Consider the following 26,375-nt stretch of genomic DNA (forward strand, 5'->3'; position numbering starts at 1 on the left):
AATACTATAATATCAAGGGTCTTTTTGATATCCTGGTGAATATACTGGTAAAACAAAAGTTATCCTATAAATATTCAGTCACATTAGGATAATAAAATTGTTCCTAAAGAGAGAGAGAGCTATGCAAATTGGTGTAGCCTCACAATCTGACTACAACTTAGCTAGATTATGAAGCAAGGGAAATTTTTTAATAAGTTTAAATTCAAAAATACAGGTTCCATGCAGAGGATGACATTCCAAACTTTAAAAGTTAAAAAAATTTTTTTTTCTGAACTGACAAACCTGGAAACCAATCTCTATGACTAATTTAGGTGGTATCTTAATAAAAACTTAGGAAATCAGGATGATGTCATCTCTTGGAGGTTCTGTTTTACCATCTCAATGTCAGGTCTCTTATTTTTCTTTTCATGAAGACAAAGGCTAGCAATAGAATACATATTTTCAACATAAGTGGAATCCACATCATTCATTTTTGCATCAATATAATATTCAATATATTTTTCTTCATCTTCAATTTCCTCTTTGATATCCAGCAATAACTGAGGTTCACGTTGCTCATCTACTGCTGGAAGTCCGGTTATTATTTCTAGTAAAACCACACCAAAGCTATAAATGTCAGATTTTGGTGTTATCTCTCCTCGCAAAGCTTCAGGTGCCATATAGGCTGTCGTTCCCACAATTCTGCTAGTCATGACTGTTTGGTTAAGTTTTGCAGAAGTTCGTGCAAGTCCAAAGTCAGAAATCTTGGGTATGAAGTCCTCATCAAGTAAAATATTTGCACTTTTAATATCTCTATGAACATGTTGGTTAGCATGTAAATAGTGGATGCCATTAGCTGTTCCTTGAGCAATTCTGCATCTTTTATGCCAAGAAAGTGGTGCAGAACCATCCAGACAAGATAGCCTGTCAGGAAATGAGCCATTAGGCATGTAGACATATACCAAACAGAAGTTATCGCAGTCACTTGAGAAACCAAGAAACTGTACTAAGTTTTCATGTTGACACTTTGCCATTATTTTTATTTCTTGGTCAAACTGTTGTTTCAGTTCCTCAGTACACATATCAGCCATAGTTGAAAGTTTCTTCACTGCCACAGTTCTGTCATTGATAAAACCTCTATACACAACTCCAAAGCCTCCCTCTCCCATTTTATTTCTACCAGATGACATGGGGTGCTCATCAAAGTTATTTGTAATATTCTTTAGTTCATAAAATGAACTTTTCACGTCTGAGCTTGAGAAATCCAGAGATGAAGAGATTTCTTCATGATTGTGAATAAATACAGGATTCCCATGCATCTTGTCTTTTTCATAAAGAGGCAGCAATTTCTCGAGGGGATATTTCTTCTTGTGGGAGTCTATGAACAATTTCTGGAACACTCTCTGGCAACAACAGATGTGCTGGAGCTAGAAATTCATTTCTGATTAAAAGATCTACAAGGTCTCCAACTGTACAATTTGTGGTTCCCCAGTCAAAGAGTAGTTCACTAGTGGGACTCTTCCCAGTTTGAATTAATCCTTCAAACCTCCTTATATGAAATTGGCTATATCTACTATCTCCAGAAGGTTTTTTAATATCAACTACTAACTTTTTCCATCCTTCCTGAGGATCAATAAAATCTGCCAACTGTCTAATCAGGCCAACATTTAGGCACCTTACATATGTTGATGAAGTTATTGTTTTGTTCATCTTCTCTTCATGAGATAAGGAATTTTCACATCAAATATTGTTATTTATTTATAGTTTATATTTAAAAGTCCATAGATACATTCTTTTATAGTTCACAGAAAAGGAAAAATATGGAATGCTTCACGAATTTGCGCGTCATCCTTGCGCAGGGGCCATGCTAATCTTCTCTGTATCGTTCCAATTTTAGTATATGTGCTGCTGAAGTGAGCACTGGAGGTTATCTCTTATGGGACTCTAAAGCTTGTATCAAAAAGAAAAATAACAACCCAAGATCCATCAATAAGTGTGTCCAAATCAAGAGACTGCTATTGAATTGCATTGTACTCATCAATAACATTCCAAGTCATAGTAGTCTCATCATGTCCTGCCTCTGGACAGCAAGAAAGAGGCAAAACAAATTCCTTAGCAGGAGAAAATTTTGCAGAAGAAGCAATCAAAGAATATCCAGAAGAAATCCAAAAAAGGAGTGGAAGAATGTCAAGATCAACCTGCTTCTATAAGAGTGATTTCAACAAGGCAAACTGTTCCTGTGTATTGCTTCAAGGTCAGGCCAATGTATCTGAACAGATGATTACATCCTAAAGAGTAAGGAACTCTAGTTCTACTTCTTAAATATTAAGATCTAAAAGGACTTTCATTTATGAAATAAATACCAAAATTGGAAGGAAAAAAAGCAACCAAAATAGCTTTGCTGAAATCTCTCATTCACTATACCACCTAGTTTTCCCTATTGTCAGTCAATAAACAGTTTCATTTAAGCAGTGAGCTGTGTTTTTTTTAAATACAAATTAACCATTCAGAAAAAATCTTCTTAAAATAGTAACAATAACAAAAGAGATAAGAATAAGAAATAGCATTTATATGGTACTTTAAGGTTTACAAAGCTCTTCACAAATATTATCTCATTTGATCCACCAACAAACACTGGAAGTTGGTGCTATGGATCAGGAAACTGAGACAAATAGAGGGGGAGTGACTTTCCCAAGGTTATACAACTAATGCCTAAAGTTGAATTTGAATTTGGGTCTTCTTGATTTCCTGGCTTACAGGCCTAAATCTCTATCCACTGCACCACCTAGATGCCTCTTATTATTCTTGTTTTATAGCTCAGGTAACTGAGGTAAATAGAGATGAAATAATTTGCTCACAGTTTCTCAGTGAGTGTTCAAATTGGGATTTGAACTCAGGTTTTCCTGACTTCCTGATTCCAAACCCAACTCTCTATCCGTTCAACCTAGTTAACTGGCCCCCCCCAATATATATACATATTGTATGTAAATTTGTTATTTTCATGTTAAAATACTTTTTTATATTGCAGAGAAGTTATGACATTTTTCTTTATTTAATATTTCTTATTATTAATAACAATAGAAATAATGACACATCTATAGTTCTCTGTGGTTTGCAAAGTGTTTTCCTCACAGCAACTCTGTCAGTGAAGCAAAAATTATTTTCCATTTTATAGGAGAGGAATCTGAGACAAATAATGGCTTCTTATATTTTATTTTTAATTATGAAAATTTGAAAATAAAGTTATTCACATTAACTTATTTTTTTTAAAAAAAGACTTGAGTAGTAAAGGAGAAAGCATTTACGTTTTTTGAAGACAGTAAAACTAATATTTTATCATACTTTTTATAGTTCTCTGTATTTTCCAAAATCCTTTAGTATTTAATTTGATATTCACAGTACTTCTGTGATTTTGCTAAGGTTTGTGTTTTGATGTAATCTAGTTTTAATTTGTCAGCGAGGGTTCCAATGTAAATATGCTAGCTTTTCTTTTTCTATATGTAAGCATGCAAAGTCACAATCTAAATATGATCTATGGGTGACTGTGACATTTTCAAATACTAGAATTACCTGAAAATTGCAACAATTTCATTTTCTTTCCCTAATCTCAATGGAATGCTTGATTTTGATGTCTTGCACATGTCTTCTATGATAGGAAACTAATCTTGCCTGGAAAATATCTTAGTAAGTATCAAAGTCAATGGTGACAGGTGATTTGAAAATGTGTGACTCTTTGAATGCCCTTCATACCTATAGTTAAAGGGGTCCATGTCTGCTTATAATATGATCTTTAAAGTATAAGCAAAACAAAATACAGTTTTGAACCAAGGTTATAAAATCACATTAAAGTCTAGAAAGCTATACCACTTCTAGTTGCTTAAAAAAAATCATTTTTTTTTACTTCTGGAGAAATTTCTTTGTACTCTGCACATAATAAATATTTATGCTCAATTTAATTAGTTTGAAACAGCATAACTTTTAATGTATGTGTTAGTTGGAAAGGAGATTATTCCTGTTGCTGTGGTTTGCTTTCTCTGGCGGATTTGTTGGCAGGGCAGAGTAGGAAACAGACTGGAAAAGGAATTGTAATAAGGTAGCAATAGACATAGTAGGTTAAAATGTAACACTTAAGATGAGAGAAGGGCTTTGGAACCCTCTTTGAATCTACAATGCTGCTTTGGGCCCACTGCTTAAATAATGTGATGTGTTCAGCTCTGATAAAGGAGTGCATCAATTTTAGAGGCTGTTGAAACGAATTGAAATTCTAAATTGGCCCTTCACTGCCACTATCATTCAGAGTCCCAGAATCAGCACCTAGGGTCATAGTGGAAGAGCAAAAAAAGCAGTATGGCAGTGAGGGGGATATTTATGTAACTCCTGCTTTTTTTGAGCCAGTTCTTGTCAAGTATTAGAGATTCATCATGTTTTAAATTAAAATAGAGGGTTCTCACAGAAAGCATCCTCACTTAGGACCCAACCCCCTGTTATCAAGTTTGTTGTCTTCACATACTTGGAAAATTCCTTGATGCAGGATAAGAATACCTTGAGTTTGGAGCTGTGCCAGGTGATAATCAAAAGTGCAGAAGATTGGTTTATTTTATTTGTGTTTTGTTAAATGGTCTGGTATCATTCCTTGTCTCAAAGATTATATATAAGCAGACTCTAAATTACTCAAAAGAATGTTTTAGATCAATAACTAGAAGCAGATCTCTAGTGCCGGTTGAAACATGATTACAATAACGAAGCCTCCAACCTCTTGAGGAGAAGTTCTTTTAAACCGCAGCTATTTTTACATTCACTGTGCATTTTGAATTCTTCTATTTGTACCATCCATCACACATGTCTCTGAAGCAGTCAAGCATCTCAGTTTGTCCCTGTGTTGTTAAAAAGTGAAAACACTATTTCTCTACTTGTTTTTCATTTATGTCTGATTTTCTGGGGGCATTTGGGAATTGGCCATCAGTGCCTACTTAAACGATGAAAGGAACTAACTTCTCATGTTTTTAATTTGTTCTGTACCATTCCTTGAGCCTCAAACAAAGATGAGATGTGAATCAGTGTTGTATAATTTTTTGGCATGCTGTCTATTATATGAGCTTAATTTCTATTTCTCCATCTTTGATGGACTGAGTCCTTTACAAACCATATTTAATTTGATTTTTAAAATCATCAGAAAGCTTATGCAAAAGCAATTTGTCATCATATTTTGAAATTCAGCACCCCCACCCCCCAAGATAGCAATAGGAACTGGAAAATGGAAAGATACGAATAAATTGCTTTTAACTCAGTTACACTGACTTCCACATAGTGATTTTAGTCTTGATTCCCAGTGGGGTCCTTAATTTTATTGACTGAACTCAGTACCTATTATAGAGACACATCCTGAGTTTTGTCCCTTGGTTGTCAGATTTCTTGATAGGATGTTCAGTAATTCTGGGGCTCATAAACTCTACTTGTTTAAGGTATTATGTTCAAATGCAAATGTGGATGCGCAGGGCTGGGCTCCTGTCAAACACACAAAGCTGTATGAAAACAAGGTGTTGGTTTTATTAATTAAAAATAAAGAAAAATAAGATGAGGTTCACATTTCTCAGTGTTGGATACTTTTTACCTTGAGAATTGAAGTGACTGCTTAAAAATTTATTTAGTTTTATGAAATGTTCTTAAAGTATTTTCTTCCACCTTTGTTTCTTGGAATGGAGTATGGAGTTACTGAGCCCCTAGGGGTCTTCTAAATTTCTGAAACAGGAATATAGGAAACAGTGGGACTTTGATTTTCCATTTCTTCCCCATTCTATCTGCTTGTTGTCCTGGGGATTTCATTTATAGATTTGTCTCCTCTGGCTAAGGAATAATGACTAGATTTTAAAATGAGCTAATACCTTAATGAAGTGATGTTAACTTTTAATGTTAACCTCTCCTATGTTTTTCTCTTTATGTCATAGATTCTTAACCTGGAGTATGTGAACTTTTTGAAAAAAGTATTTTGTTAACTATTTCAGTGTATATTCTGTAATATATTTCAGTATAATTGATTTCCTTTGTAAACATAAATATTTTATTCTATTCTTTTAAAATGTTTTTCTGAGAAATGGTTCATTTAAGCTTTGTTATACTGTCAAAAGATTCTATAATGCTCAAAAGGTTAAGAACTCCTGAGATAAGTAGAAAATTTGAAGTAAATACTTAGGTAATTCAGGCAAAGGGAAAACCCTTGAGAATGAAGAAAAAGAATGGTATGGAATTTAGAGTTATTTCAGTTGGTCCACTGAAGTCCTCCTTATTCCCTGTCTTCTCTTACTTTATGCTCATGAGTTAGCTTTGACATCTTTCAGTGACACTGGAAGAATTTTGTACTTGCCAATGTTCTCATTGTGTTTCAATTTATATTTCTAGAAGGCATGGAAGTCTTGGTGCAAATTGATCGGTATAGACAGGATAAGATAAATTATTGTATTTGATATGGTTTTTTGTCTTGTAAAATTCATTCTTGAATTTTATGCACTGAAATATTTCATCAGATATTCACAGGTGCTTGTAATGCATATCCGAGGCATGTTTATAACAAAGTTCCAGGGGCAAGTGATCAAAAAGTTTTCTTTTTCTTTTCTTTTTAATTCCATGTTCAGATCACTGCAATTGAAGTCAGGAAGACCTTGTTTCAAGTATGGCCTCAAATACTTACTAATTGTCTCACCCTGGACAAATTACTTGATTTGTCTGACTCATTTGCCTCATCTGTAAAATGGGAATAATAATAGCATCTACTTCATGGAGTTGAGGATAAGAGAGCATTTTTAAAGTGCTTTGCAAACCATAAAGCACTATATAAGTGCCAGCTTCTATACACAATATAAAACTTATTGAAAATTTGTCTTAGAATAAAATGTTTTTAAAACTTTTTAATTAAAAAAATTAATTTAAATGCACTAATGAAACTTGTGATCCTCTTTCATTTCTACCAATCCAGTTCTCCTTTCTTCACTGGTTGCTTATTTTCTTTCCAGTTCTTAATATGTGTATTGTTCTTCAAAGGTCTAGCCATTTTCCTCTCTCTTTCTAGTTTCTCCTTTGTTAATCTTTTCTATTCCCATGGTTTCAACCACCTCCTTTCTGCAAATGACTTCCAGACCCATATCTCCAGCACTGATCTTTCTTTTCTGAGCTCAAGACTCACATATCCAGCTGCCTACAGAACATCTACATGTAAATGTTCTACCACCAATTTAAATTCAATATGTCTAAAATTTTTTAAATTATTTTTATGTTTTTGCAAGGCAATGGGGTTAAGTGACTTGCCTAAGGTCATACAGCTAGGTAATTAAATGAACTCAGGTACTCCTGATTTCAGAGCCAGCGCTCTAACCATTGTACCACCTAGCCACCTCACTATGTCTAAAATTTAGTTCATTCTTTTCCCCTCTAGTCTCTCTTATTCTTAAGCCTTCATGCTTTATGTCTGTGTCACAAATCTTTATTCAGTATATCTTCTGTATTTTCATCTTCATCATTTTGTAGTTTGGAATTTTTTAATTCTTTCTTTTTTACTTTTTTCTCTTTACTCTTTCAAGTACACATTATTTTGATACTGTAGCTACTTTCTTTACTAGCACAGATCACAGCCATTTATCAGATTCTTCCAACTGTAATCTCAATTGCTGTTAGCATTGATCATTCTCTTCAACTATATCCAACTCCTTGTGAGTTTGGGTTTTTCTTGGCAAAGATATTGGGGTAGCTTGTCATTTCCTTCTCTAACTCATTTTAGATGAAGAACTGAAGCAGAGAAGTTAAGTAATTTGTCTAGAATCACATAGCTACTAAGTGTCTGAGACAAGATTTAAATTCAGGAAGATGATTCTTCCTGACTTTAGGCCTGGCATTTTTTCCACTGTGCCACCTAGCTGCTATATTCTCAATAGCATCTCTTCTGTGGATTAAGGCAAACAGGAGTTAAGTGACTTGTCCACACAGTTAGTAATTGTATGAGGATGAATTTGAACTCAGATCATCCTGATTCTAGATCCCGTTTAATATCCACTAAGTCTTCTAACTGCCTATTGATAATCTGTTGTTTAGTCATTTTAGTTGTGTCCAATTCTTCATGATCCCATTGGTTTTCTTGGCAAAGGTACTAGAGTGGTTTCTTTATCTCATTTTACAGATAAAGAACTAAGGCAAATGGGGTTAAGTGACTTGGCCAAGGTCACCCAGCTAGTAAGTGTCTGAGACCATATTTGAATCTAGGAAGGTGCATATTTCTGACTATTGAGTTGCTTTTTTAGTACTGCTGAAAAATTTGTATGATCTCCTTATACCCATTCTAACCTATGGAAATGTATGCATTGGTAAGAGCAGTGGCTAATGTAAGGACTGTTTCCTCCCTTATTCCCTAATCACTCTCTTAATGCCTGCAAAGAAGATTGTTTTAAAAACTTTATTAAGATATGTTTTATTTATGAATTATTCTAAATATTTGGAAGGATTTAGTTCATCTCAAAAAATCAGTTGATAAAATGAAAGGAATTTGTCCTTCTTTAGCTAAAAGTCCTAACTGAAAGCACATAACTGAAGCAAGGGAAATTAGAAAAGGGAATGAACTTTTATATAGTTTCTACTAGATGCCAGATATAATGCTAAGCTAATGTTTTTCCTACTTAGGAAAATGCTAATATTTTTGCTAATATTATTTCATCTGATCCTCATCACAATCATGCAAGGAAGACACTGTTATTAGCCCTACAATTATTTCATTTTCCTGCTTGATTTTAATGCCATCAGACCATCACCCCAGCTATCCCATGTTGCCCCCACTTTTTGTGTATTGTCTTCCCCCATTATATCTCTAGTTCCTTGAGAACAAAGACAGTTTTCCTTTTTCTTATTTGTATCTCCAATATTTGACACAGTGCCTGATAAATAATAGATGCTTAATGAAAGTTCATTGACTATTGATTTTCCCATTTTACGACTGAGGAAACCTAAAGCATATAGAGGTTAATTGATTTGTTCAGGATCACACATCTAGTAAGTGAATGAGACTGAATTTGAAATCAAATCTTTCTGACTCTAGGCCCTGCCCTCTATCTACTGTGCCTCAACTACTTCAAGGTTCCTAAAGGAAGAGTCAGGACACAGCCTGTTCAGGCAAGTCAAACCATAACTGCCATATTTTCCACCATCTCCCCATAGACTCTTTTTTTTAAGTTTTTTGTAAGGCAAATGGGGTTAAGTGGCTTGCCCAAGGCCATACAACTAGGCAATTGTTAAGTGTCTGAGACAGGATTTGAACCCAGGTACTCCTGACTCCAGGGCCGGTGCTTTATCTGCTACACCACCTAGCTGCCCCTCCCCATAGACTCTTATGGTGCCATCCCAGGACCCTCAAACCAAGAGTCGTTGTAAAAGCAATATTTGTATTTTACCACCATCATCCTGGGAAGCAATATCCTCTGAGGATGCAGTCCTGTAATTACTCCTATAGGTGCTACAGCTACATGCATTGAAGAGCAGAAAAATAAAGTTGTTGCCACCAAAGTCCTTGGCTCTATAACATGTCAAATGTGAGAAGTAGAAATAGTTCAACCTCATTGAAAATGTTGTTAAAGAAGATGCATCTTCATTGCTGCAACACCTTAGGAACAACACCTTTCTATCTTATTCATAGTCAGAATCTTCCATGTGAAAAAAAAAAGAATCTTCCATATATTTTATCTCATCCATTTGAATATGAGTGTCTTGAGAGTAGGGATTTTCTTACTCTTTGATTTGTCCAACATTTAGCAGTGTTTTGAACTCAATAAGGGTTTAATAACTGTTTTGTTCATTTGCTCACATATATTTGTTGTTTTAATAGTTTATCTTTATAGAATAAGAAACCTTTGGTTGTATATCAGTTTTTAAAGCCCACAGTCTTTGCTCATCTAATTAGGCACTTTATCATGCAGTGATCACTAACAGAAATGCTGTATCATTCTAGAGAAGAAATAAAAACTTTCACTTGACACTTTAACTTTTTTGAAATAACAGAATGATCACACAAGTAAATTAACAATTTCCTATCTTTTGCCATCAGTAAGCAATTTATGGAAAGTGAATCAAAGATATAGAACTTTTGATTTCTAATCCCATCTTTTACATATTGAGACTTATTGAATGATTAAAATCTATACTAGAGTAACATAGTAGGGCTTAAAAAAGTGAAGTGATATGGAATTGTATTTTGAGCAATTATTTTTAAACACAGATTTTCTCCAGTAAGGAGAAAAATAGAGGTATGCCCATGTAGCACACCAACAAACTCTATTTTTGTTTACATTTTTATTATTGTTAATGTCACTGCCACAATCTCATATTTTTATTCTGCTTTAAATTTTTTTTCAAAGAGCCTTCACATATAATAGCTCAATTTTCTCATATATGTGTGTGTTTACCTCACCTTTGCCCCTGCCATCCTAAAGGATGGAACCTAAATGAACTTTAAAATATGGGAAAATTGAACTCGTTATCTCATTTTATCCTGACAAGAGTTCTATGTAGAGGGAAGAATTGCTGAATTTCATGCTAACATGCTTGATTATACTTTTCTATCTCCTACATCTCTACTTAAATGGGGGAGGGAAAAGGCAACCCCATAGGACTGCCCATTGGAGACCTATGTTCCCCCTGCTTTTTATTGCAATGATACATTAACATTGCTTAATTTGGGAAAAAACTATTCATTTGAGTGTTGTACAGTATACATGTCTTTAAATGAAAAGAAATGAATTTTCTTTTGAGAACTATGTGGCATCCCTCAAAATAACTAAATATACTTGATTATTTCAGAACCTGTATCACTCACTACAAGTTTCTCACTCATTTTTTTCCCGATTTAGGAAGTTTTCATTCAAAATTCTGCTTTGTTTCTGAAATAATGCATAACAATACATTTTTTTTTGTATTGCAGGTCTTTGATTATGACTTTGGACTTCAGGATGATTTTATGGGTTCAGCTTTTTTGGATCTCACATTATTGGAGTTAAAAAGGTACAGTTCTGTTGTAGTTATTTCTATCACTAAAAAAAACTGTTAAACAGCAAAATTGTGTTTCAGTGTTATATCTATGGTTTAGAAAATGAAACTTCTTGCTCCCAATCTCTTTCAAAGAATTTTGGACTCAGGACATATAGTGAGGCATATATTCATACACAGCCAATGTGGGTTTGACTGTATCTTTTTGGAGCTAGGGGTGGCCTTTGTTATTTTTTTCTTTTCCACTCATAGAGGACAATGGGAGATTTTTGATAAGGTAACAAAAAAAAAGAAAAGTGGGCATCATGGTGACTTTTTTAGTGGAGAGAACAGAATGGAAAGAAGGCACAATAGTTCCCAAAAGCTACAAATTGGTCTCATATTCATTAAAAATACATATATAAATCTTATTTTTAAAAATTGTTTATCTATGTAAATGCAAATACTATATCAATGACATTTGTTTGAAAAAGAAAATGAAACTTGTGAATTTTGTTTCAAAAATTCAATCACTCTACCACTTGAGCAAAGTTCACAAAAGTTTAACATAGAAGTTATCACCATTTTCTTTATAAGGGAATATTATACTGGATTATCTATAGTAGTTTCATCTTTAAAGTATGTTCTACCTTTCAAAGTACTTTTGACACTTAAGGGGCATCCTGGAGTTCAGCAGGGAGTGAAGCAGACCAGACCAAAGACCCAGAGATTAGACATATCTGCTGAAATAGAAAAGCTGGAACGACTCAACAATAAGTACAAGGAAGAAGTCAGGGGAAGATATAGGTAAAGTAAAAAAGAATGGCTGCAAAATGGTTCATTAGTTTGCAGTCAAAAGATCTGAGTTTAAAAACCTGATTTTTCCACTTCCTACCCATTGACTTACAAGTCATATAACCTCTTTGGGCTTCAGTTTCTTCCTCTCTAAAATGAACAGATTGATTTAAATCGTCTTTAAGGTCTAGTAGGTCATTAGTTATTATTAAGGAGAGTAGATGAAGGGATGACCCAGCAGGGAGAGTATAATAGTGTCAAGGTAGTCTGGTGGTAGGCAGTAGTCAGAAGTCAGTACAGGCAAGGAGTTGGAAGGAACGTTTTTTTATCACTACAGAATGAGTGAGTGGGCTTGATTCCTCATCACTTTTAGCAAAAAGAAGGCCAAGTCCTAGAACTGGTAAATGCAGGATGGACATCAAGACATCATGGAGTCAAGGCTTCAAATCTAAGAACAAATCAAGGACTTAATTTTTCTTACAGAAGAGCCAGATTGGTTCCAGAGATTGGGGGTATGATTCTATGCATTATAGTGCTGGAGAAATGAATGTGCAAAGTGCTTGGCCAGTTATTAAGTATGTGTGATACAATGGAAAGAGTTACTGGATTGGAAGTCAGATGATATGGGTTAAAATCTTGGCTCTGCCACTTGCCTCTGTGACTTTGTACAGAACTTCTCTTGGTCTCAGTGTCCTCAATTGTATAATGCAGGAATTGGACTAGATGACTTTTGAGGTTTCTTCCACCTCTATCCTATGAACAGAAAAATAACTCTTTTTGGTAAAAAAAAAAAAAAGAAGTTAGATAGATATAAACTTCTTGACTATGAGGTACAGGAGACTCAATTGTGCTATCAAAGGTGATAACACTATCTTCTTTAGTTATCAATGAATATTTATTAAGTACTAACTTTCTGGAGATCTTACAAACACAAGGAAAATCTATGTATGAAATTCTCCAAGAATCAGAAACCTATAATACACCTGTCTATATGTAATGGCATAATTAAAATAGGAATTTGAGATAGAAGCCGAAGAATAGACCCTCTAATTTTGAGAGAGCCATTCTAGTTCTCAGTTCATAACTTCCATCTGTAAAAAAAAATGGACAGGCTTGGTTTGTGATATATCATGACTAGATATAGCATATATAGAAACAGGCATTTTGCACTACTCTAATATACTTAGGTTTATTGTATATGGTAATTACCTTCCATTTTTCCAATCCCCTCACTAAACTGTCAATTCCACGAGAGCAAGAACCACCATTTATTTTTATTTTAAAACAAGTGTTCCATTTCATTGACATAGAACTCTTTATTTCATTTTGATAAGAAAGATCAATTGTCTGTCTTTAGATATTAAATATGTATTGAATCATAACTGAAAATTCTACTCATGGCCAAGGACTCTGGAAATCATTGCTATCAAATATATAACCGCTGATAACTAATCAATAATCTCCATTTTATTTTAAAGAATCTTTGAAACAATTTTCAGTCTTTGTAAGATCCATGCAAGAGATGGTGATGAAAAATGGATAGATAGCAAGCTAGCTTCCTAGAGAGAGCATACATTTATTAATCATTTATTATGTGCTAGTCATTGTCCTAAGCCCTGAGAAATCAAATGCAAAAAGAAATATATAATTTCTTCCCTCAAGTAGCATGCATTCCAATGGGGGAAGACAACACACACACACACACACACACACACACACACACAGAGTGAAGGGTGCCCACTCAGAGACAAGGTGAAGAAATCTAGAAAGTCAGATATTGAAGACAAGGAGACTAACAAAGTAAGAATTTGTAGGTGAGGTATGTAATAAATCAAACCCAAGACCTTAGGTCTTAGTGAACTATATCAAATTCCTAAGGCATCAACTCCATTTCAGATTCAAGGGCCATTCATCTCTGACCTAAGGGTTTCTCCCTTACTAATTCTCAGTTTCTTCTAATTCCTAAAATAAGACTTGAGTCACTGGTCCCCCAACCTCCTTGTACCCTGAATTTTCCCCTCTTTCCTGATCTTTGCAAGCATGTCATTAATTTTCCCCAGTATATAAGTCACTATACCATATTTGTGAGTCATTTTTGTTTGAGATTCTAACCTGGGATCTGAAATTTTTTTTCCATGGAAATATTTTATTGACAGATGAAGCATTTTACAGTGGATAGAGGACAAAGCTTGTGGTCAGGAAGACCTGAATTCAAGTCTTACCCCTCACATTTTAAAAACATTCTTTTTTAAATTAATATTTTGTTTTCCAATTATAAATAATAGAAGTTTCTACCCATCATTTTCTGTAAGGTTTTGAATTTTACAATCTTTCCTCCACCCTCTCTTCCCTCCCCCATTCCCTCACAGAAGGCAATCTGGTAATCTTTACATTGTTTCCATGCTATACATTGATTGAAATTGAATGTGTTGAGAGAGAAATCATATCTTTGAGGAGAAAATAAAATATTAGAGATAGCGAAATTATATAGTACATAAGACACTTTTTTAAATAAAAAAATTGAAGGTAATAGAATTTGGAGTTTGTGTAAACTCCACACTTCTTTCTCTAGGTACAGGTGGTATTCTCCATCACAGGTGCTCTAAAATTGTCAATAAGTTTGATAAGTTCAATAAGATTGATCATCACCCCCATATTGCCCTTAGGGTGTAAAGTGTTCTTCTGTTTCTGCTCATCTTGCTCATCATTAATTAATGCAAGTCTTTCCAGACTTCTCTGAATTCCCATCCCTCTTGGTTTCTAATAGAACAATAATGTTCCATAACATCTATATCTATATCTATATCTATATCTATATCTATATCTATATCTATATCTATATCTATATCTATATCTATATCTATATCTATATCTATCTATATCATCTATATCTATATCATCTATATCTATATCATCTATATCTATATCTATATATATATATATACCACAATTTGTTTAGCCATTCCCCGGTTGACAGACATTGACTCAATTTCCAATTCTTTGCTACCACAAATAGGGCTACTATGAAAATTTTTGTACACGTGATGTTTTTACCCTTTTGCATGATCTCTTCAGGGTATAGACCAAGTTGTGGTATTGCTGGATCAAAGGATATGCACATTTTTATAGCCTTTGGGCATAAATCCAGATTGCTCTCCAGAAAGGTTGGATGAGGTCGCAGCTCTACCAACAATGTATTAGTGTCCTAGATTTCCCACATCCCTTCCAACATTAAACATTGTCCTTTCTGGTCATATATTGGCGAATCTGATAGGTGTAAGGTGTGATCCTGACTGAAGCTCCACGATATTTGAATTGTGTCCTTCTGGCTGCTTGTAATATTTTCTCTTTGACTTGGGAATTCTGGAACTTGGCTATAATATTCCTAGGGGTTGGTTTTTTGGGATCTCTTTCTTGGGGGGGAATCAGTGGATTCTCTCCATTTCTATTTTGCCCTCTGCTTCTAGGATATCAGGGCAATTTTCCTGTAGTAATTCTTTGAAAATGATGTCAAGTCTCTTTTCCTGATCATGACTTTCAGGTATCCCAATAATTTTTAAATTATCTTTCCTAAATCTGTTTTCCATATCAGTTGTTTTTTCAATGAGATGTTTCACATTTTCTTCTAATTTTTCATTTTTTTTGGTTTTGAAGTAATGAGTCCTGATTTCTCGTAAATTCATCAATCTCCCTGAGTTCTATTCTTTGTCTGAAGGATTTGTTCTCCTCAGAGAGCTTTCTTATCTCTTTTTCCATCTGGTCAATTTTGCTTTTTAAAGCATTCTTCTCCTCAATAACTTTTTGAACTCTTTTAATCCATTTGACCTAAGCTGGTTTTTAGCATGCTATTTTCTTCAGAATTTTTTTGGATTTCCTTGACTAGGCTGCTGACTTCATTTTCATGTTTTTCCTGCATCTCTCATTTCTTTTCCCAGTTTTTCTTCTAAGTCCCTCATTTGATTTTCAAAGTCTTTTCTGAGTTCTGTCATAGCCTGAGCCCAATTTCTGTTTTTCTTGGAGTCTTTAGATGCAGGAGCTTGTGCTTCCTCATCTTCAGACTGAGTGTTTTGATCCTTCTTGGGCTCATATGCAAAATATTTCTCAATGGTTTTCTTTTTGTTACTATGCTTGCTCATGTTCCCAGCTTAAGCCTGTTTTGGGGGTGCTTCCTGAGCTTTTGGGACACTCCCACAAGGGTTTCACTGTGTGAGGCTCTGTCCTCCCTCCTGGTCTGTGAATGAACATATGTGACCCCCTCTGCTACGGGGCTGATGTGGAGGGGGTCCCTGCTGCTCTATGGGGGGGCCTAGACTGTGATTAGCATCTGCATGTGTTCAGAGCCCCAGAGTCCTATTCTAAGGGCAGAGCTCAGCAGTCTCTCTCTCTCTTCACTCCCTCCCTAGGTTCAATGGGCTCATGCCCTGGGGGCTCCTGCTTACCAGCTCTACCTGCTTATGTTTCTTGGATCTGGAATGCAGTGGCCATGCTGCTTGCTGTGTGCCCTGAGGGCTGTGCTTGCTCTGGCTGAGGTCCCCCATTGTTTCCCCAATTTGTGCCTGGTGCTCCCCAGGACTTAGCTCAGGAAACTCCCCCACTGCTGTGAGCCACGGTTCCCAGTGCCCTGGGGCTGCCTCCAGAAGGCTGAAGTTCTTTCCCTCTGGTGGGCCACCCCTCTGGCAGGTGCCCCTCCAGTCCTGGGGAGCAGAGCCTTTCTACTCTTTTCCAGGTTACCTTGAGTAGGAGAACTGCCTCACTAGGTCCCTCTGTGGGTTCTGTCTCTTGAAAATTTAGTTAAAGTCCTTAGTTTCGAAGATTTATGAGAGAACGCCTAAGACATGATCCGCTCTTGTTGCCATCTTGGCTCCACCCCCAAACAGCCTCATTTCTGACAAGGGTATCACCATTCCCCTCCTTCTCCTCATACCCTGCCTCCCCAGGCTCACAATTTAGCTGTCATCCTCAACTCCTCACTATTTCTCCTTGTATATCTAATATGTTGCCAAGGTCTGTTCATTTTCAGTGTAGACTAACCCTTCTCTGATTCTGTCAACAGAATCAGTTATTAGTGTAAGTTATCTTCACTATTCCAATCAAACATTGGTGGGTCTGCCTGCCTCAAATCTCTCAATTCAATTCAACACCTTACTAAGTGCTGGAGATACAAAAAGAGGCAAAAGACATTTTCTCTCCTTGAAGAGTTTACAGTCTAATAGAGGAGACAGCATACAAACAACTTTAGATGAAGCAAGGTTTACATGAAATAAAATGAAAAAAAATTAAAGGAGGGAAAACAGTAGGATTAAGAGGGGGCTTCCCACGGAAAGGGGATTTTAGTTGAGACTTAAAGGAATTCAGGGAAGTCAGTAGGAGAATTGAGAAAGGAGAGCATTCTAGGCATGGAGGACAGCCAGAAAAGATACCCAGAACTGAATAATGGAGTAACTTTTTTGTAGACTAGTCAGGAGGCCAGTGTCACTGGATTGAAGAGTACGTGTCAGGGATTAAGTTGTAGTAAGAAGGGAAAGAGAGGGGGAAGGATAGGTTATAAAGAGCTTTGAGTGCCAAATAGAGAATTTTGTATTTGCTCCTGGAGGCAATTGGATCTCTCCCCTAACTCCAATTCACCCAATAAACAAGGGCTTTGAATGAGCCCTTCATAAGCAAAGGCTTTTTTTACCCTAGTCTTCTGCTATATGATTCCCTGCCATACCCTCTATCTAGTGACCTTAATCTCTTTGTTATTCCAGGAACAAGATACTCCATTTTTAGTCTCCATGCATTTTCTCTGGTTTTTCCCTCATGCCTGGAATGCTCTATCACTCCTTAGCTATGCTTTGGCAGTTATGCTGCCCTTTATACAGGAAACCTTCCTGAATCCCTCTTAATTCCCATGCTTTCTCTCTTTAATTATTTCAATTTTATTTTGGATAGAACTTGCTTTGTTTATATTTCTTTGTATATTGTCTTCTTCATTAATTGTAAGCTACTCCATAGGAAGCCTTCCCCACACTTTCTTAATTTTTGTTGTCATTTCCCATTTATCCTGTATGTTGAATTATGAACTCCTTGAGGACACAGAATATCTTTTGCCTTTTTTTCTCTCTATCCTCAGCCTTAAGTACAGTGTCTGGCACAAGATAGGTACTTAAAAATACTTATAAGCTACCTGAATCCTTCCTCTGCCACTTGAAACATATTTTACTTCAGGCGAGTCCCTTAACTTCTCTGGACCTCAGTTTCCTCATTTGTGAAGTGATTGGTGCTAGATTCCCAAGTTCCCCTGAGCCCCCTGCCATTTCTATATTTATGATCCTGGTGCCTCAACAACTCCACCTATTCATAGAGGAATCCCAGAATTATAGACTGAAAGAGACCTCAGAGGTCAACTTGTTCAAGTCCTTCATTTCAGAGATGAGAAAATCATCACTCAAAGAAGTTAGGTACTTGCCCCAGGCTTATATAAGTACTAAGAAGCAGATCCAGATACTTTTACTCCAAATCCAGGAATTTTCGGGGTGGTCCTGTATCAGTGCCTCCCCTGCTGCACAATCAATTCCAAAGTTCTTAAGAGAGACTTTCAGGGTGCCTCGGTATCATTTCTTCTGACCCCCTTGTGAGTTGTCCACAAAATAGTCTCTGTGGCAAGCGTATGTCTGGCATTCTAACAACATGACCAGCTCATTAAATTATGCCCTCTGTAGGAATGTTTGAATGCTTGGCAATTTAGCTCGAGAAAGACCTCTGTCTCATTATTGACTTGATGAATCAAGGTCTCAAAGCACAGTGCCCTTGCTCAGACCCTGTACTGTATAATATGTGACATACAGAAGTATAAATAGTGAACTTATCAAAGGTGAAGGTGACACCAAATTAGGAAGAGTATAGTGCTTACACCGGATGTCAGAACCAAGATTTCACAAGATCTGTGAGGCTAAAACATTGGGCAGAATTGACTAAGAGGACATTTAATAAGGATAAAAGCAAAGACATTTAGGTTAAGGAAATTGATAAGCACACAAATATAAATATTCACAAGTGGGGGGTTGAGAGAAGATCTCAACTTATTGTAAACTTTCTGAGACTTCTCTCTGTATAGTCCTCTATGTGTTCCATTTGTGAATGAAAATGAGAAATTCACTCACTTGAGTAGTTACAAATTGGTTGGTTATTGTCCTTTGTTATTGAAGAAGACTAGAATGATAGCACTGTGTTAGAGATGAATTATAGTGTGTTTGAATGTGAATAATCAGACCAATAGAAGCTCGGAATGATCTCCCACAAATAGTCTATGTGAACACCTGGGATGGTAACTCTAAATTTATGTATCTCATGTTTCCTTTGAGCTGCTTCAATTCTGCCTTGCTTGTAGTGCGCAGTATCTCTCTGATGAGACAACACCATGCTGGGTGGTCCTGTACCAGTGTCTCCCATGCGGCATAATCAATTCTAAAGTTCTTAAGAGACACTGTCAGGGTGTTCCAGTATCACTTCTTCTGACCCACTTGTGAGCACTTATGCTGTGTGAGTTCTTCATAAAATAATTTTTTTGGCACACATATGTTTGGCTTTCCAACAATGTGATCAGCCTACTGTAGTTGCACATTTTGAAGTAATCTTTGAATGTTTTGGCAGTTTAGTTCAAGAAAGACCAGTGAGTGGCTGGTATTTTCTCCTGCCAGTTAATTTGAATGAAGCAATTCCTGGCATGGCATTGGTAGACTGTCCAGGTTTCACAGGCATATAGCAATGGGATTGGCACAATGGCTCTATAGACATTCAGTTTGTTAGAGAATAGCAGGTAACAAACTTGCTTTAAACTACTTTGACTAGAAAAAAAAGATGTATGAAGGTAGGGTGATGGGTAATCATTCTGGAAAGGCAGGCAATAATGAAATTTTAAAGAACTTTTAATGCCAAATGAAGAATCTTGGAGCATTTTGAACAGGAAGCAGCATGGACAAACCAGGATAGAAATATCAATTTGGACATCTAACTGTGTGTGAGATAGTTGGAGAGTTTGGAAGAGACTTATAAATCAGTGAGTGATTTCTACAGAGTCATTAAGGGTCAATATGAACTAGGTAGTGACTATGTGGGTTGACAGAAGGGCTCAAATGCAAAAGTTTTTATAGAGGTAGAATCAATGGGACTGGGCCAATGGTTTGATACAACTAAGGGTCATTTCCTGATTAGAATGTCAGCTTCTCTGAACTGTTATCAGTGCCAAGCAAGATAATCTTCCATAGAGTAGGCCTTGATATATTGTTGAAATGAATTGAGTGACTTTCTCCCAGGATTAAGCTGGGAGTCTTTGTCACTATCTGGAACCTCTCAAGCTATTACTGAGTTTCAGTGAAAGAAATGGATATTTAGATCTGTTGAAATGCCAAGCATTTTCTTTCATTTCCAGGACCTGAAACTCAGCTATATCCTTCTCTCAGATTACTATTGCTTTTTCCTTTGAAGCCCATATAAAGGAGGGAGCCAGTCCCCAGGCTTTGGTATTATTTTTCTGCCCTCAAGGTCAGATGAATGATTCCTTCTGCCCCTCCAGTTCTCCTTACCTCCCATTGGCCTTTTCTCATATACAGAGATGTGTAAGGGAAGAAGTGGTAATAATAAAATCCTGGGAAGGGTTTACAGGCTTCCATCTTTTACAGACTTCCATCTTTGTCACATGCCTGTTGAGTGCTCTAGATTTCATTCTGCTCCACAGAATCTCATCATCCTACTAGATCATATCAGCCCTAAGTTCACACCTCCTCAGGAACCCTTCCCCTCGGGCCCTCCTTCTTAACTAGGTAGAAGGTAGACAGTGGAGAGCCCCTCCCAGATTATCTATTTAAAAAGGAAACTCAGCACAGCCTTCTTTCTCATCATTTCCTACCTGGTAGATACTTAATAAATGTTTATTAACTGACTGTTAACTAAAATGTTGAAAGAAAGTCCTCTAAGGTTCTAGAGCAAAGACTAGTCCAAGGTTAAATCTAGATCCAGTCTTGTGGACTTGATCTCTTATATTTTGCTCTTGAATGAGTTACTTCTCTAGAACTCAGTTTCCTCATAAGAAAGAACCCAGAACTGTCTTTCCATCCTTCTTAGCTATTTCACTGAAATATTCTTTTCTTTTAAAAAAAGATTCGCTTGCATTTCTATTGTGTTTTAAAGTCTACAAAGCACTTTTCATGTTATCTCCTTTGTTTCTCAGTCAATTAACATTTATTTATATGTTTAATTATTTGTTGTTTCCTCCAATTAAAGCTAGATCTCCTTGAGATTAGCATTGAGATCTTTGCAACTGCAGTGCTTATGCCAGTTTTGGGCACAAATCCATTTTACATTCACTTTCACCTCTTCTTTTACATATTCCTTTAAAATTTGGATTCTTTAATGAACATTTCATGTAGCCAGTTTAGTTCTTTTAAAAAATATATCCTTCTTTTCCTTTCTCACACAAATAAATTACTATAATCCCCAGAACTTCATTTTAGAGAGTCTCTTATCCCATTTTTCAAAATTTCTCTTTTAGAAAATCACACTATGAGATATTACCTCTATCATCTCTGAACTCTAAAATATATTTTATCTTAAAGTCTAGGGAACAGGTCTGACTATGCCTAGCATTTCTATACTTGACTATCATGTAATGTAAAGTGATATAGTCACTATCTATTTATTGCCTTAAAAATATTTTGTTAGAAGTTTAACTTGAGCATTTAATGCAACCAGCTAAACTTGATAACTTTTTAAGCAAGTTACTTTTAATATTTGTACCTTTTTTCCATCATTCCTTCTAAATATTCATCAAAATTATTTATTCATTTCTCATTTACTTTAATCTTGTTTAGTCATGGGGAATACTTAATTCTTCTGGAGTATTCTTTTTCTAAATTTCTTTTTACATCTCATATTTACTTATTTTAATTGCCATATATATGTATATATTCTACTTTTTTCTATATAATCTCTTCCTTTTGAATAAGATTTTGCTTTTCAGTTAGTAAATTCTAGTTGTGAATTTTGTTTCATCAAAACTGCACCATTATGTAGTTAACTATATATATAAATATAGTTAATTTTTTACCCTTTTTTGCAATTATATATAGTATTGCTACAAGAATTTTTGTAGATAGCTATTTTGTTGTTGGTTTTTGACAACATTTTCTAACTTGGCCCTAGAATATAGTTATTTGTGTTATTTTTACTAGGTAGTGACTGATTACTCTCCAAAAAACATTCTGCAACTTTGCGATTCTACTAGCAATAGAGTTTCTGTTCCTTTTTAATCTTTCTAGTTTTAAGTTTATTCCTTCATTTATGATTTCCTGTTTAACAGGTTTAAGATTACTACCTTGCTACCTGAAAATTATTTTAATTTATATCTTTTTATTAGTATTAATATTGAGCATTTTCAAGTGATTATTATCAATTTATGTTTTCTATTTTGAAAATTACCCATAATTACATTATTTAGGAAGTAGATCTTTTATTTGCAAAGAAGTACTGAGAAAAATGAAAATCAGTGTGGTAGAAATTAGATTTATAACAAAATCTTATATCATATTTTATAATAAATTTCAAATGGATAAATAGCCAGAATGTTAAAGATCACTGTTTTTAAAATTAGAAAATAATTATTTCTTGTTCTTTTCACCTATATAGGTGAGATAATAAAACATAGGATAGAGGCAATTATAAATGATAAACTATCTGATTTGGATTACATGAATTTGAAAATTTTGAAATATTAGTTAAGAAATATATAGTAAAATTTTTTTATCATATTTCTTATATAAAGATTTTGAAACTAGGGGCAGCTAGGTGGCACAGTGGATGGAGCACCAGCCCTGGAGTCAGGAGTATCTGAGTTCAAATCCGGGCTCAGACACTTAATAATTACCTAGCTGTATGGCCTTGGGCAAGCCACTTAACGCCATTTACCTTGCAAAAAAAATAACCTAAAAAAAAAAGAAAGATTTTGAAACTAAGGTAAATGAACCATTAATAAGAATATACAAACACAACAATAGTCCTTACCATATCATTGGCAAAGAAAGTTAGGAATCCAACAACAGTTTTTAACTTAAGAGAAGCAATCATATCTTGCGTGAAAGTCTTCCATAACAAGTATAATCTTCCCTTTTTGCCAACTCTGAGAACCATATCAAGAACTTATCATTCTCTTCTTTGCCAAATGGTTTCTAATGTATTGTAGTGACCATATTGTTGTTTCTGCCTTCTTTGGTCTTTTCCTAATGTTTTTCACTATGCTCACACATTTGAGTCATACATTTCTAGACATATAGATGTCTTGATGTATCCTACCTCCCTACATTAGAATATGAGCTCTTTAAGAGCAAGGACTTTCTAGCTTTTTTTTTCTGTCTTCCTTTCTATCTTGCTGAAGACAGTGCTTTACCCATAAGTATATAATAAAATTATATTTTTTCACTAGTTAATTCATTCCTTATAGTTAAGATCTCTAGCTCATTTATTTATTACCCATACCCTGTGAATTGAAAAATAGATTATTTGAGCCTTTTAACATCATTTGCATTCCTCTTCACTACAAGCTATGAATTATGGAACCTCCTTAGTATTAGCCTTCAGCTGCAACTGGTTTTTTCTCTATCTCTATCCCTTTTCATCGTAAAACTTTCTTAATGTAAGTCAATCTGAAGGCAAATACATTCTTTTTCCCCTATAGGGGAAAATATATATATATATATATATATATATTCAATATATATATTCAATATATATATTCAATATATATTCAATATATATTCAATATATTTTCAATATATTATATATATATATATATATATTCACTTCTGGTCATGAATCCATCATTTCTTTTTCTTAAATTTTGGTTCAGAAAGCCAAATTCAGTTCACAAACACAGCTTTATTAACCATTCACTCATTTCATTCACTTTCTATGTATTTTAATTTCTAAGGTCCTGACCTTTAATCAGTAGCTATTGGAGTAACATCACCAAGGCTCACAAGTCTTTTAATATCTTCATAAGCCCCTAAAGAGTCTTTCCAAGTTCCAGGGACCCTCTTTCACACCAAGAATTCTCTTCCCTGGGAAGACAGAACCCCTTCCCTTGATGGTGTGTGTCAGTTTAACCTCTTTCCTTTCCATATACCACCACAAGGAGTCATCCATCTACCAACCTCTTGTGTCACTTCTTGATATTAGTTCCAAATACTTATATGGAATCGGTGAATGCTAACCATTTTCCTCTGGAATGTAAGGAGCAATTTTTCTTCCTGAGAAGTTCCAAATCCACTCATCAGAACCTTAGAGAGTGGATAGTCTAACCAAGTTCTGATTCAGTTGGTAGGTGAAGGTACTGGGACTTGAATTTGGTTTTTCTCATGTTTAGTGTTCAGATCTTTTAACTGTTCTGTAGTTATAGATTGTGGTTATAGCAGAAATCTTGAAAAATATCAGAGAAACAAAAAGTTATAGCTAGTATTCAATATTTAATCTGAAGAGGGGCTCAATTTCACTGTACAAGAAAGTATCAAAAAAGCAATGTAAGTTTCTAGTATTTTTCTGCTTTATTGTCTTCATTAGATATTAAGTACTTTGAGAGGACTGTTTTTTGCCCATATCTGAAGTGTTTAACATAACATGGCACACAGTAGGTGCTTAATAAATTTTAATTGACTAAATTAAACTATGAATTTTAGGGGAGGGATCAATAAAACCATGATGATAAAAAGAACCCTAGGACTCAAACTCCCTGATAATATTTCTTATATTTTAGTTTCATGTATTTTCTCTTGGTAGGCACGTGAATTAAAATAAGGAAAGGGAAAATAAAATATTTCTTCCAGTCATGTCATCCTCCAGCATATTCACTGACCTGTCCCCTTTCACAGAAAATTCTCCATAAAATAGAAGTATTTTACTGTATTAAAACAAAAAGAAAGAGAACCACAGTCATTGGAATCCTTATCTGGCTAGGCAAGAGAACCCTTTAGATATGCTCTCATTCCCAAAAAGAACATCCAGGACTCTGATGCTTCATTGCATGGAGGTGACCCTATGTTTTTTAGGTCATACTGTACAGGGAAGACTGAATATAGCCTGGTGATGTAAAATGTGCTTGTTATCTGAAGATCAGTCTAAGTTTGGAGATGCTCAACAGCAGGGTGGGCTAGAGGGCCATCAATTATTTTGTTTTCAGCAACTCAAAAACTGCTTACCATGGCCTAGAAGAGTTGCAATCTATATAGATTAAGGAATAATTGTGGTGACTAAATCACTGATTCAATTAAACATGAACTTATTAAGTACTTGCTTTTTCATTATTTATAGCACAAATTTGAATTATTAAAGTTTAATAGAAAATGTCCCTTAAAACTTAATGTACTCTATCAAGTGAGTTTTATAATCTGTATGATTTCAATTTAGGCAGTTTCATATAAGCAATAAAATGTTAGTTTGGGATCAAAATCAAGTCATAACTAATGATAATTTGTAGATCTGTGACTATGGGCAAGTCACTAAACTAAAATGAAGAAAACTGGACCTATGCTCCATATCTCATGTGATTATTGTGAGGTTCAATGAAATAAAATATTCAAATCACTTCACAGATTCTCAAGCACTAAATATCAGTTGTTATTATTATCTCCTAGACCAACAGATGTGACTCTAACTCTGAAAGACCCACATTATCCTGATCATGATCTGGGAACCATTTTGCTGTCTGTAATTCTTACACCAAAAGAAGGAGAACAGAGGGATGTGGTAAGTTTACACAAGGTCTAGCCAGTAGGTACTCCTTGATCTTTCTTGTTTGAAGTGCATTGTGTGAATTCTTTGGACTAGGGGTTGATAATTAAGAGAGTCTACATATAAAATTCAGTTTTGTTCACTGTTTCTGTGAATGCTGTGGGCATTATTGTATTTATTGTACCTTTTGAACTTTTTTTTTTCTGTTTCATTCTTCCAGATCAGAACCTCTTGTTGTAAATAATCAAAGATTTGTGTGCATTGTAATTTCAGGTCTGTTTTATACCTATTAAATTCCAGGTGAGCTAATAATTAATAACAATCTGAAAAGAAAATTCATTAACAAAATAAATTTTTAGAATTTCCTTCAGGTGCCCAAACAGTCCAATTTGAATTGGATTATTTATTAATTGTATCACAACACAAAAGAGAGGTGAATATATAACAGAGTTTCTGTTTTCTGGTTTTTGTTTGCTGAATAATAAGTATGTTTCAGTCACTGATGTTATCCATTTTTTAGCACTTACCATCTGGACTTCATTTTGCTGCAGTGTGAAATTGTCAAGGGATAGAGAAAAGCAGACTATTTGGGCATTGTGGGAAATAATCTTCATTGTTATCAACTGACATTAATTAAGCACCTACTGTGTGCCAAGCATTATGTTAATCAATTTTGATTCAAATCAATATGTCTCACCATTTTTTTTTCTGACCGGTTTTAATAGATAATATTTACCAGAATGAAAGAACTTTGGCATAATTTAATGGGAGCGACATAAAAAAAGTTTTGCTATAATCCTGTGTTTTAGAACTAGAACTCATTGTAAAAGTGGCTTTACTTTTGGATCTTTTAG

The 26,375-nt window shown here is 35.0% G+C and overlaps 1 protein-coding gene, 1 non-coding gene and 1 pseudogene across 5 annotated transcripts in view; 1 reads left to right on the top strand and 2 right to left on the bottom strand.

Annotated features, from left to right (window-relative positions):
* MCTP1 (multiple C2 and transmembrane domain containing 1) overlaps positions 1-26,375 on the top strand; it is a 528,212-nt gene that overhangs the window by 185,332 nt on the left and 316,505 nt on the right. For all 4 annotated transcript variants that reach the window (XM_074200502.1, XM_074200503.1, XM_074200500.1 and 1 more), the window contains exons 4-5: positions 10,928-11,007; positions 25,425-25,536. In XM_074200502.1, coding sequence (XP_074056603.1) covers positions 10,928-11,007; positions 25,425-25,536 — 192 coding nt within the window. The remainder of the gene's footprint in view (positions 1-10,927; positions 11,008-25,424; positions 25,537-26,375) is intronic.
* Positions 280-1,712, bottom strand: LOC141497727 (interleukin-1 receptor-associated kinase 4 pseudogene; annotated as a pseudogene).
* On the bottom strand, positions 1,794-1,900 carry LOC141503891 (U6 spliceosomal RNA). The gene has a single exon (XR_012473171.1). It is a non-coding gene; the product is annotated as a U6 spliceosomal RNA (small nuclear RNA).

Source organism: Macrotis lagotis, chromosome X (assembly GCF_037893015.1).
Source record: "Macrotis lagotis isolate mMagLag1 chromosome X, bilby.v1.9.chrom.fasta, whole genome shotgun sequence".
Taxonomy (NCBI): Eukaryota; Metazoa; Chordata; class Mammalia; order Peramelemorphia; family Peramelidae; genus Macrotis; species Macrotis lagotis.